This window comes from Alosa sapidissima, chromosome 17 (assembly GCF_018492685.1).
Source record: "Alosa sapidissima isolate fAloSap1 chromosome 17, fAloSap1.pri, whole genome shotgun sequence".
NCBI lineage: Eukaryota > Metazoa > Chordata > Actinopteri > Clupeiformes > Clupeidae > Alosa > Alosa sapidissima.
The window spans coordinates 3,539,275-3,559,274 of NC_055973.1; the positions used below are offsets into that span (position 1 = coordinate 3,539,275).

Consider the following 20,000-nt stretch of genomic DNA (forward strand, 5'->3'; position numbering starts at 1 on the left):
GGCTCTGTGTGGAATTGGATGGATAGAACCAGTGTGTGTGTGTGTGTGTGTGGTGTGTGTGTGTGTGTGTGTGTGTGTGTTTGAAAGTGTGCAAGGTACCACACAGGGCATTGAGAGCCCCATGCAGTGACAGTGAAGAGAGTGTTGGCTGTTTGTGAGGAGGGAGGGAGAGAGGGAGAGAAAGACAGAGGGAGGGGAGGGGAGGGGAGGGGCACTGGGACGTGTGGTGTGGTGTGGTGTGGTGTGGTGTGGTGTGGTGTGGTGTGGTGTGGTGTGCAGGACGTTACAGCGGCAAGGCCGACACCTGCCTCTTCTTTCAGCTGTGATTTGTTGCTTGGTCATATCTCATAAATCAGCATGCCCCGTCATCAGACACAGAGGCGAAGTTGAGGTTGGTTGCCGGGGTGGGGGAGAGTGGGTAGCTTGGGGCAGGTTTGGAGGGGGGGGGGGGGGGGGGGGGTGGGGTAGCAGTGGGTTGGCAGTGGTCTATGTTTCAGAGAGAGGGAGGAGCCCATTTGCCCGAGGTTGAAATATTTCACAAAGGCAAAACCACCCTCCCACACCTCCTGAAAATAAATCACTCCTATTTGCCTTTGATATCTTGACACCACACCACCATTCAGTTAATGGTTAATGTGACTACATGCCCACAACCACCATTAAGAGGGAGAGAGAGAGAGAGAGAGAGAGAGAGAGAGAGAGAGAGAGAGAAGATGATTTTATGGCTCACATGGAGGAGGTCCATTGAAGACATCCCAGAACTGTCATTAATATTCCAAGGTTGATCTCCCTGTAATTATTGAATAGATGAACCACCGCACACCTGAGGAGATCCAAGTGTTAGCGGCTCTCCCCGTCAGCTGAATCTCTTTTGTAGGCCACGAATAACTCCAGGCAATTATTTCTGATCGGCCTGAGGAGATCATTGTTTTTAATGGCAATAAACGTGGTCGGTAACTGGAGCCTTTCATCGACGGCGGCGTAACGAGACAGAAACTCCAGACGGGCCTGTCACTACATCTGGCCTCCTCCATCTCCAGACTGCGGCTCAGATCCAAACAGCGGCGCAATTACCAGCCATAATTTAGCGACTTTAGCACGGAAGACAAAGATGGGGAGGAGGGTGGAGGTTTGAAAGGAAGTCCTTGGGAGGCAGAGGAGGGGTGTGTGTGGGGGGGGTGAGGAGAAAGGGAGAGAGGGAACATCAGCACTCTGAATGTGTGTGTCAAAAGAGAGGACTGGGCCTGCGACTCCCAGGTGGTGCCAAACAGCTCATTAGCGTGCGGCTAAATTCAACAAATCAAAGAATCGCCAGCTGATGAAAGGAACAGGACTTTCATTTAGTCGGCTCGTTCGCCCTCCGTCAGAGATGGTGCCTTGAATTCTGGCAAGGTGTGTGTGTGTGTGTGTGTGTGTGTGTGTGTGTGTGTGTGTGTAAGATAGAGTAGAGAAAGAGTACTGTTAATGCGTATATTATTTTTCACATTTGTGTGATAACTTTGTGTGATAAGAGTTTGCATCACATGTTTGTGTGTGAGTGATATTTGTCAGCAGGTAAAAAAGAGAGAAGAAATGTCATATTGGCATTTATGGCACTATAGGAGTTTGCGTATTCTGTATGTGTGTGTTTGTATGTGTCTGTGTGTAAGAGAGAGAAAGAAAGTAAGAGCATCCATGTGTACATATCCAGTAAAAGAAAAAAAGTCATGTGTTAAGGCCTAATCCTCTGACAGCGTGCCGGACTGATCCACTTAGTCTATGCCAGTGGAGAGGAGATGGACGCATCACCTCACCTCACCTCACCTCGCCTTGAAAGGACGTCAAAAATCAAATCAGAGGATTTTTTCACTAAATCGAATCAGTTCAAGAGAGAGAGAGAGAGAGAGAGAGAGAGAGAGAGAGAGAGAGAGAGAGAGAGAGAGACACACAGTGAAGGTGAAAACAAGCGAAAAGGAGAGAGAGAAGGTAAGCCAAGAGGAGCAAGAGCGATGCCCCTCCCCCCCTTCTCCCCTTTTGTGTCATGCTGGACCTTAAATTCTTTGGCGAGCGAGACAAGAGGTGAGGACATGGCGCTTTTAGGGGATTAAGACTAAATGGAAGTGTTCGCTGATTGATTCCAGACAGTTGGGATGCATTATGGGAACGACATGACTCCAGGCTCCCAAGTGGCCAGAAGAGAAGAGGTCCCCGCAAACCTCCTGACCACAGAGATGTTAAGTGAGCATGATAGCCCGTGGAGTATCGGCCACTGCACTCTCTGGATGCTTGCATTGATTGCAGTCAAATCAGTTAACTTGTGCAAAAAAGACCGTTCATTTTATTACCCTCTGTAATTTAGGGGAATGTTCGACTAAATAATGAGGGCTAGGGGGATTGGTGTGATTTTTATCAGTAGGCTTTGAAATGAGACCCTATCATTGTCCTATCAGTGAGAGATAACATGCCTGAAATAGCTCAGATTTGGCCTGATAGCGTTGTGACCTGTATCCTCAGGAGCATTGATCTCAGCAGGCCTCTTTGTAAGAAAGCAAAGACCTTGGGCCTCTGGAAACTGTTCCCTCTCCAGCGCACTGCAGGCTGTAAGCAGACCTCAGTGTAAACAGGGCTTAAGAGTTGAAGATGACACACCCATGTTATCTGATTCCCAAAAGTCCCAAGGGGATGTATGATACACACTATTGTTTTTTTTTAAAGGCTGAAAAGTGTGTGTTCATTTACTTTTCTGCCCTCCACCTATCCCCATTCTTTAAAAAAAATAAATAAAAAAAATAACAGTGCAAGCAGTTGGCCTTAGAGGAAGCAGATGGCATGTTCTAGAATGTTGACAGAGAAGCGTTCACAATCCACGGAAGCCATTAGGAGTGTGACTGAAGGAGCAGGCAGGCAGAGGACAGGGCACCTGGAGCAGAGAGACGTCAGAGAGCCTGCATTGTTGCCGTGAATAATTACCCACCGGTGTGCCTCACTCACAGACGCACGCTGATGAGATGTTCACACACAATAGAGTAAATTGCCTTTATTTTCGTCTCCTCTGTACGATTTAGACCATTTATCCTAAGACAGTATGAGAACAGAATGCAACAGTTTAGGTGAGAATCTCAAACAGCTTCCTGTTTCGTCAGTATTCAAAATACCCTAGACGTTTATTGCAATATTTAAGGTGATTTCATGAAAGGTGGGTATTACATGCGCTCTTTCAGGAAGTAGAAATTGCTTTTAGAGGAAAGTGGTATAATATTGAAAGTTGTCGTTAAAAAATGGAAAGATTTGCAACAATGTAGAAAGTCTTGCATCAGCAGGGAGGAGAGAGAGAGAGAAGACAAGAAGATGACTGACAGCTTCACGAAAGCTCAAGACCTGTGCTCACGTTAAGAGGTAGATTCGAACCTCAAGGCGTGGAACACCTGCTGAAACGTTATATTTCTTTCCTCTTTAAAATTTAAAAGGGATTAAAAGGCGTAAGAAAGTACTTTGGGGGAAGTGCACTTGAGAGGGGGCCATCATTGCTGTCCATTTCAGATGGTGGACTCGGACGTGACCTCGATCTGAATCTTATTAACCAGTGGGAACAGAGAGAGTGTCGGTAGCACCTTTTTTGTTTTACCTGTGAGCATTTCTATACACACACACGCACACGCATACACACACACACACACGCGCGCGCGTGTCGAGTCAGATTCAGATTGGGGTGTGTGTAGAGAGCAGCCCCTCATGCCGATACCCTCGATAATGATTTCAAAGTTCAGGACCTGAGAGTGGTGGGCATAATGAGTGCCGTGGTCATTACTGCAAATTACATCCTGCACTGCGGCGCTTCGCTCTGCTCCTGCCCCGGCCCTGAAATGCCTCCTACCCGGGCACTTTGATTAGCGCTAGCCACTCAGCGCCAGCTCTGTCTCTCTCTGAACCAAACCAGTTGATACATCATTTGTATAATGTCATTCCCTACCACCCCCACCAGCCACCCCCACACCCACTCTTGTCTGTATCTCTCTCTCTCTCTCTCTCTCTCTCTCTCTCTCTCTCTCTCTCTCTCTCTGTCTGTCTCTCTCGTGCGCTCTTAGTAATGTGCCAGTACCTGGTGGAGTATATGAGAATTAATGGGGACGACTTACGAGCTAAAAGGTTTCCCCACACAACAAATGGATGAAATTTGCATGTGATGCGCTCTTGTTGAATGTCATCTGAGGAAGAGAGCACATCAGGGCTGAAATGAATAAAGACGGTTGGGGATTAGCAATAATGAAATCAAATGGCCTGATGTGCCTTGTCGGAATTGGCACGCTTCTCTGCCTGAATGCAGAGGGCCATCAGTTCATGTTCAGAAAGGACCACACAAGGGCCACACAGTAAATCAAACAGTGTGTCCTTTTTTTTATCTCAGCTCACTGAGTGATCATCTACATTAGTTGGGTGTTAGTATGGGGTGTACAACATGGTGCCGTGCTATCATTTTATTGTGCTTTTTGTTGTTGTTGTCGTTGAATCATTTCATGTAGCACTAAAATAAGCTGATACCAATGGCTTTGAATTTAATTTGGCTTCATTTAACTTAATTGTCATGGTTACCTTTAAAAAAATAATTGCATTAATTATTGTAAAATGGCTTCTAATTTTAGACCTGACTTCAGATGTTTTTTCCGCTTTCAAGTTTCACATCGCCCTTACAGACACATAACTAGTGGCTCATGGCAGACCTTGTACTTCTTGTAATGGAAAAATGTTATTAACCTTTTATCGGTTGCTTCTTTCCTGTACACCGGTACCGTGGAACATACCGGAAACGTCCTCAGACGGCACAACAGACAGATTGTATTCAGTCAGTGTGTCCCTCTCCCTATCGCGCTTTCCTTCCGTCAATCCAGACTTATTTTTAAAAGCCCTGTCTGTGTGGTACCATTGTGTTGGGGGATACGGCTGCACTGCACTAGTCCTGCTAATCAAAGGGTAGGGCTACCATCTCAGCCTCTTGTCGCCGCATTATCCAAGGTCTTCCTTTTTCCATTTAGGCCCACTAATGCAATTGAAAGTGCTCTGTGGTCATGGTTTCCAAAAAGGGAAAAAAAAGTACTGCTATTCTATTTTCCGCAAAGCGCGTGTTTTGCTTTGGACATTGCAGGCAGATGACTCGGCCCCCAAATAAGCCGTGTCTGTAAATGGGTCCCGGGCAAGGTCCCGGCTGGCGCAGCAAATGGAAGTTGGCATCTCCACAGAACAGCTAAGCGACTGCCTCCTCCCTCACCCCTCTCTCTTGCTCTCTCTCTCTCTCTCTCTCTCTCTCTCTCTCTCTCTCTCTCTCTCTCTCACTGGCTGATGCCCTGTCTCCACAGGTGCTCTAGTAAGCAATGGCCGCCTGCCAGGGCTGGAGAACAATCCCAGAATTCCACAGGGGTGCCTCCATAAAGGGTGCTTTAGAGACCCCCCTCCACTCCACCACTCCCCCCCCCACCCCCTCCTCCACCTCCTCCTCCCCTGTCCCCTCCCTTCATGCCTCCAACCGTCCAAGGGAGTTGCAGCTGTGGGCCAAAGGGTGAATCAGCCCCGCCCTCACGTCTGGATAGAGAACTGATTGGTTAAACAGCGTCCAATAACGGAATAGTGGGTGTGTTTATCTTTCAATCACTGGACAGATAGACATTTCCTGACAGTACATGTAAAAAAAACCTCATCCCAGTAAATTTGTGTGCGCCTGAAAGAACCCCAAAAACAAATAAAAGTCATTGTGATGCAACGTTACAGCGCATCTTAGTGTGTGCGTGAATAAGGACATGCTGCTAGTGAGGGTAGTGAGTGTAATGTATTCTGCATGCCTTGCTTTGACTCTGAGTAGGAAATGCGTCTGCCTTTTGGCCTCTGGCCTGGCTTGACTGGCATAGCTGGTGTCGATTTCCTCTCTGCTACTCCGGCCAGCACGCACTAAAGGTCAGCACGTCTAAGCGGCTAGCTAGGAAAAGTTGGCCAGCGAAGGCACGGAGTGCCCTGGAGCCCCCACTCCTAGCAGTGTTTACCTCAGACTTGCTATTGAAATTGGTCTCGGCTCAATTACCCGTTTCTTCCAATAGACAAACAGACCCCCTCCCACCACCCCCACCCCCACCACCACCCTTCCCCTCCTCTCCCTCCTCAGTTCACCACCCGTCCCGGCCAGACTTGTCCCAAGCACGCTCGCGATTCATCAGCGGGTCTTTCACCAGATCCCATTTCCAATAAGCTCCGACTCCAATTTACAAAGTGCTTTGCATGTGAAGGTTAATCAATAGTGGCGAGTGAGAAACACATCCGCACTACAGCGGTGTCGAGTCGAGGAAGCAGCTCCTCAGAGGGCTCCGCCGACCAATCATTTATCTGGGATCGGCAAATCGGGAGAGAGAGCACCCATCTAATTCTAAACAAATATGTTCATCAACATAGGCCCGGGGAGTGGAACAAATTGAAGTGCTGGTGTGTGCGTGTGTGTGTGTGTGTGTGCGTGTGTGTGTGTGTGTGTGTGTGTGTTGTCAAAATACAAGGTTATAACTCTAAATCGATTCATACCAAAGTTGTAAAATGCAAAACTCTTTGACTAGTATTGATTTTTCACACTTTCAATGCGAGTGCCAGATTTAAAATGTGTGTTCATATACATGTACACATTTTTATAGAAATTAATAATTATGTATGTACACAAATATATACTATATGTGCACATATTGATGTGTAAGATCTATTGCGCTGGCTCTGTCCCAGTGTTGTGGTGTGTGTCTGCAGTTCATTGGACACGAGGTCTGAAGTGAGCAGAGTAGTCATAGCTGGGAGTGCAGTTTAATTTGATTCCAGTCATAGCCAATGCCATTTCCCCCTTCTAACAGAGAGAGGCCTTATATCCAGTGGTTGGGCTTGAGCCGCTGAAAACAAGGCCTCTTTTCTTCTACTGTATGGCCTCCAATGGGTGAGAGCCCTCTCGCTTTGAAAGAGCCGCTCTCTGCAGCTGCAACCTCCATCTCTCTCTCTTTCTCTCCCTCTCAGTCTCTCTCCGTCTCCATCTCTCTCTCTCTCTCTCTCTCTCTCTCTTAGTCTCTCTCTGTCTTTCTCTCTAGCCACTCTGTTCTCTCTGTAGCTCACTTTGTTGACTTAAAACAGTTTTACTCTGTCCTCTCTACTCTTTCCGTCGTTCCTTCCCTGGTTATTATGTTGGTGACGTCTTCACAAAATTAACCACAGTAGGAACGATGTGTTCTCTTTAATCTTCCTATTCCTCCTCCTCCTTCAAAACCGAAAAAAAAAAAAATAAGGCGTTGATCTCTGTGTGGGCTAAGTGAAAGCGGGCGTGTCCAACGAAGTAGAAGAATCTCATTAGCAATCTTGCCTGGCTCCTGGGGAGATGTTGACATGCTATTAAGGGGGCCACTGGCTCCAAACCAAGACGCCATTGTGGCCGAGGTGACGGTCTCACCACCTCTCCCTTGCACTCCTTTCCGCTCAAACAGCCAGGCGAGCGTGTTTAAGCTCCTAAATCATGTATGCGCCTGAAATATTTAGGCGTGCTGGTGAGCTGGGCGGCATAACTGCCACCCAGCTATATGCCTTTGCATAATACCACTCTAAGCATGTATTGAACCGGCACCTTCCATTAATCTGAAATTAAAGCCGGCCTGGTGGTGTTCTTGTTCCGTTTGGCTCTCAAGACACGACAGCGACACTGCACTTAACCTGTGAAGTATTCCCTCTGGGGCAAGACTCGTAGAAAATCATCTCTCACTCTCTCCTTCCCTCTCCCATCTCTCTCTTGCTCCCTCTCTCTCTCTCTCTCTCTCTCTCTCTCTCTCTCTCTCTCTCTCTCTCTTCCTCTACCCCATCTTGTCACCAAAACTCACCCAACTGTGAAGAGCATGGCTGGGTGGGTGACTGCTTGATCATTAGAAATGCATGTGTCCAATCTGTTTTTTAATGAATTGGATTGAGGGAGGACTACCATCTTAAGCCCCTCTGTCATGGTCGATACCTGACACAATAATAGGAGCTGGAAATAGCATTCACACATTAGTCTGTTCCGTGTTTTTTGTTTCTGTCTCTCAAAGCAGCGAATAATGCAAGCCATTTAGAAAGTGGTTTGTTTGATTGCGAAGCCGTGCCCTTTATGGAAATGCACAAGCCAATCCTCCAGTTGCTTTTAAAGGCACCCGGGTCTTAATTGGCCCCCGAACGCTGTATTGTTGAGGAGAAAAACATTTTTCAAGCTGAGTGCATTGTAGATGGCACTAAAACAATCCCATTAGAATGTGCTTTTTAAATAGTTTGCAAATTACTTGGCCACAGCACAGATGCATTTTGTGGTTGCATTAAGCTCTGGGTGATGGTAGGGAATTGTGTGTGTGTGTGTGTGTGTGTGTGTGTGTGTGTGTGTGTGTGTGTGTGTGCGTGTGTGTGTGTGTGTGTGTGGGTGTGTGTGGGTGTGTGTGTGTGTCAGTGTTTGAGTGTCTGTGTGTTTGTGTGTGTGTGTTATAGAGGGAATTTCTGGCTGTTAGGTTACTTGTCGTCTAGGAGATAAGTGTTCAGAGGGAAGCGTATGTCTTACCTAATGATATTTTTCGCATAATGAACAGGGGGGGAAGCCAAAGGGTCACACATCTTGTTGCTATCTGCTGTTTATCTCCAAAGTGAGGTTCAGCATAAAGACACAGGGGGAGGGGCTAGTGGAGGGTTAGTCTGATAGCCGTGAATCATCGTCTTCCCATTGAAATGTGTTGATGGAGGAAACTGCACTTTCAGGACCCCTGACATTGTTTTGGCTCCCCAGACTAGATTAATGATAAAACTACAAGCAGAGCAGGCAAGTGGTCCTGGGGCCTGTGGAAGCTAAATGATGATGTGGCCTGTTCGGATCGTGAGCAGATCATCCTCCCTCCAGGTGGAATGGAATGCTGTTATCATTTCACCATCAACCCCCCCCCCCCCAAGTCAAGGAAAGGTGTCTTCACTCATAGCACTTTGTGTGTCGTATTGGCTATTTTGCCCCAAATATCACTTTCATCTGTTACCCGCTGAGGCCTGAGCTGAAACAAGTTGGTTCACGTCCCTGAAGCCTCTGTGTGAAGTGCGCAGCCCAGCTCCAGCAGCTCCACAAGACACAGGCCTCGTTATGTTGTTGACTGTTGTTTTCGGAGGAGCTTGTTGACGTGCAGATGCCGACCCTAATGACCGGTTGTTTGTGATCAGGGGTCCATGGAGGGATGTAGGGTTAGGGGGAAGTGCCCGCCCGCCTTCCTGCTAGGGCTGCATGTAGTACCATCAGTAATACCCTCTCATTTCCACGATTGATGTGGAGAGGGGAGTGAGGCCCCACTGTTACACATAGGAGGCCCTTCCCCCCTCCTCCTCCTCCTCCTCCTCCTCCTCCTCCTCGCCTCCTTCAGGCTCGCCACAAGAGTTGACTTCTCGAGAGTCTCTCTCTCTCTCTGTCACTCTCTCTTTCCCTCCATCTTTCCCTCTCTCTCTCTCTCTCTGAGTGTCTCTTGGTGGCTGCAGAGACACCTCAGAGCAGCAGAATCCTGCAGACAGCCAAGGGTAAATGCCTGGGTGTCATTGAGTATGCGCGAAGAACAAATGACGCGTTGAGAGAATCGGGGTTGTGTGACAGAATACTTGTGGCAGACAAATCACCAACAGATTGCTCGGTGCATTTCAAGGTTAGAAAAGGGGTTTTGTTAGTAAAATGAGGTACCAAAATGGCACATGCCAGGTGTGTAATGTGCTTGCGATGCCAAGTCCATTATTCGGGCTACAGCGGTAATTGCCTTTTTAGACAGCCAAGCTTATTTGTTGTTGTTGTCGTTGTTGTTTTTTTATGCAATCTTTGCATGTGTTGGACGCTACCAGAGGATCCTGGGTACAGCAGATGCACCCTCATAGGGAAGTCTGATACTGTTGTGGATAAAATTACACACACTGGTCATTATTAGCCCCCCTGGGACCACTAAAGTTCACTGAAGTACGGTTGGGTTGGGGGGGGTAAACATATGTCTTATGTCATTTAAGACAGAAGTATGGGTGGAATGTTATGTAGTCTATGGTATGGGGTCCATAGAGTAGCTAGATAGTATTCCTCTGGACTAAGGCAAAGGAAAAATAGCTGTGCATTTAACCAGCCTCGTTAGCTCACTTAATGCTGATACTTCCGCTGAATGTGACCACATGGCTTTGCACCTTCCAAATCATCTGCTAAATTATGCATTGGAATTTTGCCAGTTTAGAGGCTGGCCTTTTTGAGATAAGCAACTAATTGAAGTATATAATATGTTCACCGTTTGAAGGTAAAGGCATTTTCAAAGGCTTTCGAAGTTAAAGTAATCAGGACACCTTATGAAAGCCAAGCAATCTGTCTGCTCTACATCAACAAACACACTATAACATCGTCCACCATATTCGATCTCATTCATTAAGGCCATCTCTGATACTCATTTAGCTCAGCATGCTTTATACTGTATGTGGTGAACAGTACAATAATCAGTTTGCTCTCCACTACTGTATGTGTGCTGTGCTACACCAGTTTATAGGTTCCTATTTGTGAAACATGTTGTGAAGAGTACTTTTCAGTAAAGGACATATCACTGTGTGTTTCACTTTTCCTGTATGGCTGTGTATGGGTGACAGATAAAGAGTTTGAACTTTGACCCTTGAAAAGCAGAAGCAAAATTAGGGAATCAATTGAAACTTGAAGCAAAGTCACCAAGTCACCTGAAATGAATGTAGAATTGTGCTTTAATGCAAAAAAGTTCCCAAGCAGACCCACAGCCTTGACCTTGACCAATGCCCTCAATATCCTCACCAGAGCCGCCAAGGAACCAGCAGCACAACTCAGGCAGCACCTATGAAAGGCAAATAGCCTATCTGGAGAGTGCATCACTGAGTGTGTGTGTTTGTGTGTGTTATTTTCCTTTTTTCTCCTCTGTCTTTTTTTCTCTTTTTTTGGCTGTGAATATGACAGCTCCAAAAGGAAAACAAATATCAAAGGGAATTTGGAGATAAAGAGTGACATGAAAGAAGGAAGGAATCCCTTGGATGTGATCCTTTGTGTGTTTTGTTGTCATTTAAAACTGAGCAAGGAAAAAATAGGTGCATAGGATGAGACACATATGGCGCTCTCATCTTTATATATATATATATATATATATAGAGAGAGAGAGAGAGAGAGAGAGAGAGAAAGATCGATAGATAGAGATAGATAGATATTTAAAGGCTGTAGGGGGATGGAGGCATTTTAGCAGATTTCCACTGTACAAAGTAGGGATAGACACCAGATTGAAAGATGCAGCTCTATATGCTGTAGTGATAATGTGCTTTCAGGTCCTATAAGCGATAACAAGCGAAAGCCCATCAGAAAATCATTTTGCATCAAAGTGAGTTTAACTTAAATACTCATGCCAGCTGCTTGTGATATGAAGGTAGTCATGAGTAGAAGGGAAAAAAGAGAAGATTTTGTATCTCCCTCTGGGATCAGGTCCTTTTGTACCAATAACAAAGCTGCCAGGCGAGGATGAATTGCAGCACGCGGCAGCCACCTCTTGAGGTGCAGCGTCGGCAGGAGCCTCTTGATTTATTTGATGGTCCCCATAAACGCTTTCTGCACTGAAGTCAAACACGCTTCTGCTGGGCTCTGAACATTTGTTTGCTACAGTGTGTCCTGCTTTATGTGCCTTTGCCTATTGGGCCATGCCTTTTTCCCAAGAAACATTTTTTTACAAGGCAAAAAAACCCCCATAGATAGATAGGAAGACCACATTTGAAAAGTTTGTCTGTTATCGGATCCTCTGGCGTGTTTTTGGCTCCTCATCTAAATGGTTTCGTTTGGTTGGGAGAATCGTGTCTCCGGTTCCTTTTCATTGAGCACAGTTCAGCAAACAGCCAGATGCACTTGAGGACATTGTTATATATATTAGAATGCATAGTCAATTATAAGCATGTATCAGCAAGGGGAAGATGTAATATCCTGTGCCCGAGCTATTCTGCATTAAATCACTGTGTGTAAATAGAATATGTCTCTGAGATGAAAAGTGAGCTCAATTTAAAGCAGTATTTTTTGTCTTGGCTTCCACTCCCAACAACCTTGAAGATAGCCTGCACAATGCCATTATTATGATTATGAATGATCAAATTACACAGCGGCTAGGCTAGCTAGAGGCTGCTCAGAGAGATCAAGAATGAAGTTGCCTTAACATTGAAAGAGGTGCCAGGTGAATTCAACACCTTGTCACTCTTTTCAGTCAGTAGCTCACTGAGAGAGAGGAAGTAGAGTGAGAAAAAAAGAGAGAAAATCCCACTGTAGACATGATTGGACACGTCACCCCATTGTTTTATTAATTTGACAGCCAGGCGTAAGGTGAAGTGGAAGTGCCCGCGGGTTCAGACTTTTTTCCTCTACCGTATAATTAAATCAAGGGTGAGTTGAGCCGCACAGTGGATGAAGGCACAGGTGAGACTACGACCTCGCGTAAATAACCACATTCGCTGAGGCATGAACAATATGCCTTTAGGCATTAGTCGATGACAAGCTGATGTTTGATTTATCCCCTGTAGAACAAATGTATCTGATCAGTTACTCATCCATTAAAACTGAGTCACCTGGGGTTCATTGGTCATAATGGTTTGTATTGTGCTTTCTTAAAATGAATTCCTCGGAGTAATGTAATAATCCCTTTTCTCGCATGATAGTTCATAAACAGTCTTTGAACACGAGTAATGTACTGGAAGGTTATTGCAAATGGGCCATGGTGTCAACACAGAAAAACACCTGGAATGTATGGTCTGTTGCAACCCCTAACATGCGAAAAGAAAACACAGATATCACCATTGTGTTGGGGGATTTTTATATTTGTTATGATGTACACAAAGTGGATCCTTTTCCTAAATCGCGCATAATGGAACTTGTTTATGTAAGCATTGAATGATTAGACGTTTCATAAACCTGTTGTGTGCGCACAGACTAAGAAAGCCTTAAATATGATCACCTATGATTCACCTTCCTTATAAAAGCACTGGCTCTGCAGTTCATGTTCGATTTGTCCCCCCAAACCCTGCCCTTCTTGAGAGGGCATTATGGTTTTATTGAGCCTGCTCTCCTATCCGTCCGGTAGTGAATGACCGCCTCGCGCTGAGACTGAAATGGACTGGAGAGTGGGGGGCGCATGTGTTTCGGAGTCCTTGCTCCACACTTCAAGTTGCCATGGTGCATCCAGCACTAATGGAAGGAACAAAGCAGAGGAGGGTGAAGTGCTCTCCCTCTCCTTTTCATTCCTCCTTCTTACTCTCTCTCTCTCTATTTCTCTCTCTCTTTCCTTCTCTTTTCTCTCCGTCGGGGTCGGTTCAGCTTTGGTTGTGACATTGGTGGTGCAGTTCATTCATTTTAGGGCGCATGCCAAGCCAAGCCGTTATCAATTGCATTACACCAAGCACTTGTCCCTGTCTCACAGTGGATTGAACTTTATGAGAAATAAGTCCCATCTTCCTTACACAGAAATACACAATAGACCTTTATGTGAACTTTATTAATAGACGGGAAGATCCACGTGTGGATCAGTCTCATCATATAGAACATCTAAAGGCTTTTTAGTTGTGTTAAAAGCATTCAAGAGTTTACATTTAACTATAGCCAGACAGTCAGTGATTAGTTCATGGTCACCCACTCAAAGCATCCATCAGTTCATTTATATACACTACAGTAGACATTTGAATGTTTGTGTCATTTACGTAATAGGGCTGCGATTGCTAAGTGGCATATGAAGAGAGTGATGCCTGTGTTTGTGCACTGTCGGGGATGCTGGAGCAAGGTCAGAGTCTCGTTTGATTGAGTGCACATCGTTTGCACTTGCGCTTGTCTAAGAGCGCATGTTGCCGTCCTTTCTGCCTCTGCAACCATCACTCCCCACTCCCCACTCCCCAACTCCTCAACCATCAAATAAAGATTTTTTATTTTAGAGAGCTACACCTTTTGTCAGCAAGTGCCTGGCAGAAGACAGTATGGACTGTCTCTCAAAAAGCTTTGATAAGATGGTCTGTTGTCATAGTGTCATAGGGATTATTATGGGCTTGTGTGTTTGCCACGATTCAGCTTCCTCAAGTCATTGCAGGGTTGCTATTTTTAAACTCCTGAAGTCATGAAATAATATTGAAATAATCCACTGATAATATAAAAGCCAGTATACACACACATTGGCGCGCACACACACACACTCTCTCTCTCTCTCACACACACACACTCACACTTTTATCATGCAGGACATTCTGTAATGTTTTGTCTCCATTATTACCATGCTCTGATAAGAGAGTGTTTCGGTTTCTGGTGAGATCAACTCAGTGATGTGAGAATACCTATCTGCACTCTTATGTGTTCTTAAACAAGCCAGAACACCTTCCCCTGGACCTCTTACTCTATAACAGAACAAAGATACGCACACACACACACACACACACACACACACACACACACACACACACACACACACACACACACACACACACACACACACACAGGCACTCTTTCAGTAACACACACAAACACAGAGATACATGTCAAACAGACCTGCTCATTCCCTGTTTTGCAAAAAGGGGAAATGACTCCTAAATGAGCTCAGCGCCTCTCAGCCTCAGAGCTGTGTCAACACGTACTGCTAATGTCAATAGCAGGGTTTCCAGGATGTTCTGAGCAGCCATTAAGGCTAGCTTGATGTTACTCATTAACTGTTACAAGCGCTCTTTCTCGCTCTTTTTCTTTGTTAAAACACGTTTGACATTAACTGGTCACACATTAGTGAACCTCTTGATGGCTCAAAGATGAGATTTTTGAAATGTCACAGATGCTTTAATGTTGTTTTTTATCATAGTTTATAGTATTTTTTTCTCTTTTATTGTGCTTTCTTGACAAGTAGTTCTGTGCACTTTATGCCCCGAGACTATTAGATCTGAAAAGGATGTTTGGTAATTGAACCAACTCATGGTAGAAGGGGTCACTCTGTGTGGTACAGACCAGTGTTATTTCAGACATTGTTAACCACTGACCTATGTGTGTATTATGTATATATACACATATATACACGTGTGTGTGTGTGTGTGTGTGTGTGTGTGTGTGTGTGTGTGTGTGTTTGTGTGTGTGTGTGTGTGTGTGTGTGTATTCATGCTGTAAAAAGGCATACTTAAGGCATACTTAACTGCCATTTCATTCCATTATTAATGCAAATGCCTACACTGACACTGACTCTAGATGAACTGAAATATGAATCCATCCTTTTTATTGTGGTGAATGGCCACTCGACTGATATGCTGATGTACAGTATTTGCTCTTGCTATTTCCCAGGCTCGGCCTTCATGATGGTGAACACGTCCGGGCGGTCAGCAGGCCAGAAGGCCCAGCTGTTTGTGCCCCAGCTAAAGGAGAATGACACCCACTGCATCATCTTCCAGTACTACGGCGCCAGTCGCGAGGGCTCTGTGCCCGGCCAGCTCAACATCTACGTCAAGGAGAACAACAGTCCGCTGGGCATCCCCGTGTGGAACGCCACTGAGCTGGCCTCACACAAGTGGCACCAGGTGGAACTGGCAGTCAGCACCTTCTGGCCCAATTTCTACCAGGTGAGAAATCCACCGAAGCACATAACTGAAGGGCCATTCACACCAAGAATGATAACTGAATGTAATAATGGTGACGTCATTCTTCATGTTGTTATCATTATAGTTTATGTGTAGACGTTATCATTCGTATTACTGTTAGCTAGAGCGATACTTTTTTGCTGTATAGCCTAGATCATTATAATTATCGTTCTTGGTTCGAACGGCCCTTAACTCTTTGTTTTGATGTTATGCATAGTTGTTTTCTCAATTATAATCGAAAGATAGGCTAAACAATGTTTTCATAAAGGACACACAGTAGTTACCAAACTGTGTCTATACAACTTCTAGATGAGACAGGAAAGGTTTTGATAGTGTCGCCTATACATTGACACTTGAAATAAGCTCCGATATTTGCCATGCTCCTCAGTGGACATCATACTAGACCGTTGAAAGTGTTGGAAGCATTTCGAGTTTGGGAGGCAGACGTACAAGTAATATTTTATTTTTAACTAATTGTCTTAACTGCTTAATAACGTTAGGAAATCATGTAAGACAATAACATGACAAAAAACATATTTTTTATAATTAAATAATTAATTATTTTACACTAACCATTCATTTTATTTTTCACAATATGGGCTTGTGTTTCACAATATAGGCTTGTTTAAAAGTATGTAATATGCTAATATAAAAGATAATAATTCAGTTTGTTTATCTGCACCAGCAATGGTTGGTTTGTCGGTTTGATCTGTCTGGCGCCTGTGGAACGAGTTAAAAAATTTTAATGCATCCGGATGTCCGAATTTTTTCGCACCACACTCGTTTGCAGTGGTTTAGACCCATCCGCATACGTTCTGCAAATCTCCATAGGAAATGAATAACTTACAGTGCCAATGTGAAGGGGACATAAGACTTTACTGTACTTAGGTTACTAAGAGTTAGTATTTGTATTAGACTTATCTGCTCAGGTGTATTTGTAGTCAGTTATGTTAGGCCTAAAGCCTTTCATTCTTTTCATGCCTTTACTGGTTTTGCCACAGTCAACTAGGCACAGAAAACTTACCATTCAAAACAGCAGAGCATTGTCCTAATAAATTCTACCTTATGGGCACCCATGAACTTCTCAGGTAGAGAATTTAATCTCAGGTGAAGTGATTCATCACCTGCTTCAGTGGAACAGATTTTTCAACCGCAGACGGACTCCCTTATAATTTAGATAAAAAACGTCCTAATTACTTCAGACCGAAGTGATCCCTAAGGGGCACAACAATGCTGCTGGCCGATTCTCCTGTGTTGAGGATGAATAGTCATATGAGCCAGAGTGGGTCCGAAAGGACCCGATGCCCAGCCAAGAGGCTTTGTGCGTCCCAGCGGCCTGGAAAAGCTTTCATGTTAAGCGATGGAGCCACGGGAAGCCTTTTATGCTAAGAAGATCTTTCATGACTGGCGTTCCAGACAGCCATGCACACCAGGGAGACAGAAGAGTGAAGTTTGAGCAGAAGACAAATACTTTGAAAGGTTATAGAGTCGGCGGGGTATGGGGTAGAATATGTGAGCTGAAGTGTAGTTTTGGTGAAGGTGTTGCCTTGGGTTGTTTTGCGTCTTTTTAAAGAAAGATAGGACTTATGCTTATGGGTTGATAGAAGAAATGACACTAGAGACTACTCTCCAGCGGGGTAAAGGGATGCCATTTCTCTTCAAACCATCAGTAGCACAAGCTTTCCCCCAACAGTGGAGTGTTCTTATTGCTTGCAACAGAATAAATGCTACAGGTGTTAGTGCTATGGTCCCAAATAGCAGTCGACTCAGGCACTGATCAGGCTCAGATCCGGTGCTGATCTGGCAAGGATCCACTGAGCCATACCAGATCAACCTCAGTCCCATATTCTATGTGTCTCAGGTGGGGTTCAGAATCTTAGTGAGCCAAACTGAAGCAGACCATAATCTACAGTCAAGACTGCCACGCTAATTTTAGGGCTTAATACAAAATTAGTAGTAAAGTAAGTGTTCAGAAAGCAACCACTACTGCATGCCAAACACCACTGGGCCAAGTAGCGTGGATGACCTTGAAAGTTGGCCTTGAAGCCCCCCCCCCCCCCCCCCCCTCCCCCAAACACACACACACACACACTCGCCCTCTGACGAGCAGCCCCTAGTGATGAGTCCTAAGCCTCCACACATAACCACGGTCTCTAGGGACCAACTCTGGTGGCAGGATGATGGACATCTCACCAGCTCCTCACTCCAAGGGATAACGTTACTCTCAATCTCTTTTGAGCACATCCTCTGCCACTGGCATTGCAAACAGCAGTTCAATCTTGACAAATAGGTCTGGCTGAGGTTTGGTATGACTTGGTCTCATAGTCCAGCAAGTGGCTGTAACAATACATGGTTATGAAACTCCAGTTGTGACTTTTTAATATCCCAGAAGATTAACAATGAAAACGGTAATCGTTCTAGGCTATAGCTAATTAGCGATGGAGAGGTAATTATAGGTTTGTGGTAATTGCACGCTATCTTAAGTGTTTGTCAAAATGAAACCACCTGGTATTCAGAAATTACGTTGTCTCTTATTTTGTAATTATGGGGTGTGTTTCTGTATTTCTATCTCTCTCTCTCCCTCTCCCTCTCTCTCTCTCTCTCCCCTCCCCTCCATTTTCTTTGAGTTTACTGTGAAAGTCTTTCAGCACCTCTAATTGCTTTGCCAGTGAGGTTGCGCAGAAAAACTTTTAATTGATGATACAGTGACACACACAATTTTCAAGTGCGGCCATTTTTTTGTTTCGACCTGAAGCACTATGATCCTCCCTGACATTTTGCATTGTTCATAGCGGCTGGGTGTTATTGTGCTTCCATTTATAGGCACGATGACAATTGCAGGGGGAGGAGAGACCCCACTTTTGCGAGGGGGTGGCACCAGTGCCTAATGAATAAGCTGGACATGAGAGGAGAGGTTATATGGCACCCCAAACCTCTCCACGGCGCGAGATAATAAACTGAATACATGCATGGGGTGCTCTTAGGGTCAGCTGCAATTCAAAGTAATTTAGCTGAGGTGGTGTTAATTGGAGTCTCCAACAAAATAACAGACTGGACAGTAGTCTTCTCGTACTGTGTGTTTGTGAGAGAAAAAAATGCAATTTATTTGGTTGAATCCACACAAACATCCAGGAATAACACACACACACACACACATATACACACACGCACACACACACACACAGAAACACATACAAACACTCACACACAAAAAAACTGTTCTTGTATAGTAAGTCTGCCGTTGCTGAACAGCTCATGCTTACAAACAACAGTAATCACTAATTGGGCCGATTAGAACTGAAGCTAATGGGAAAAATAAAGCAAAAACAGACAGAAGTGGAAGGAGTGTGTGAGTGTGTGAGTGTGTGAGTGTGTGAGTGTGTGAGTGTGTGTGTGTGTGTGTGTGTGTGTGTGTGTGTGTGAGTGTGTGAGTGTGTGAGTGTGTGTGTGTGTGTGTGTGTGTGTGTGTGAGAGTGTGTGTGTGAGTGTGTGTGTGTGTGTGTGTGTGTGTGTGTGTGTGTGTGTGAGGGGGGACTTTGGGTCCACTCGGGCTTGGGGCTTTGCTGCAGTGCGACGCGGCAAACATAAACGCCCAGGATTTAATCAGCCTCCGGCACATTGTGACATTTTGCGTCGCGTTTTTCTCTCTTAATTTCCTCCAAATGAAGCCCTAATAAAGCCGTAATTAGCGTCCGGAGCCTCTCGCAACCGCTTCTCAAAAGAAAAGTGTGGTGGGGGGAGTGTGGGGTAATCAATTAAGATGCGTTTCTGAGAGCCAATAAAGGCATCTCATTCATGGGTCTCTACGCATGACACTGTTAGCGCGTCCTAATGAGCTGTTTGGATGCGCTTTGTTCACGCTGCATTGGGAGCTGTTTGTCCAGGTTCCCCTTGGAGATTCACGCCTGGCCACAGGTCTTCACACCAGCTTGAAGTACAAGGCAGTACAGGTGTTTGGGTTCACATTACAGTACAGTGGAAACCTCAGTTGGTGCCCAAAAGAGGACCATTAGACCATCAGCATTTACGTTAAAACATAAAATTTGCACAGTCCTAACTGCCTTTATTTTCCAATGTTACAACAAAACAAAATCAACAACAAAAAATGGACACTTTCGATTTAAAGTGTAAACCCTATTCCTAAACTATCCTTCACTATCACAGAGTGAGAAAAAAAATCACAAGGCCAGAATGAATGTTGTTTATCAAACACAGGCTTAACAGAGCGTCTTGTTTTATCCACCCTCCCTATAAGCCTGATAGCTGCACCCACATAGTACTGTGACGTCTCCTTGGGTTTGAAGTCTGCCAACCATAACAGTTTACACAGTCATACGTTAGCCTTCTTGTTTTATGTAGAGACTGAGTGCAGATCATATCAA

The 20,000-nt window shown here is 45.0% G+C and overlaps 1 protein-coding gene across 12 annotated transcripts in view; it reads left to right on the top strand.

Annotated features, from left to right (window-relative positions):
• ptprma (protein tyrosine phosphatase receptor type Ma) overlaps window positions 1–20,000 on the top strand; it is a 190,291-nt gene that overhangs the window by 52,181 nt on the left and 118,110 nt on the right. For all 12 annotated transcript variants that reach the window (XM_042067078.1, XM_042067079.1, XM_042067081.1 and 9 more), the window contains exon 3: window positions 15,326–15,600. In XM_042067078.1, coding sequence (XP_041923012.1) covers window positions 15,326–15,600 — 275 coding nt within the window. The remainder of the gene's footprint in view (window positions 1–15,325; window positions 15,601–20,000) is intronic.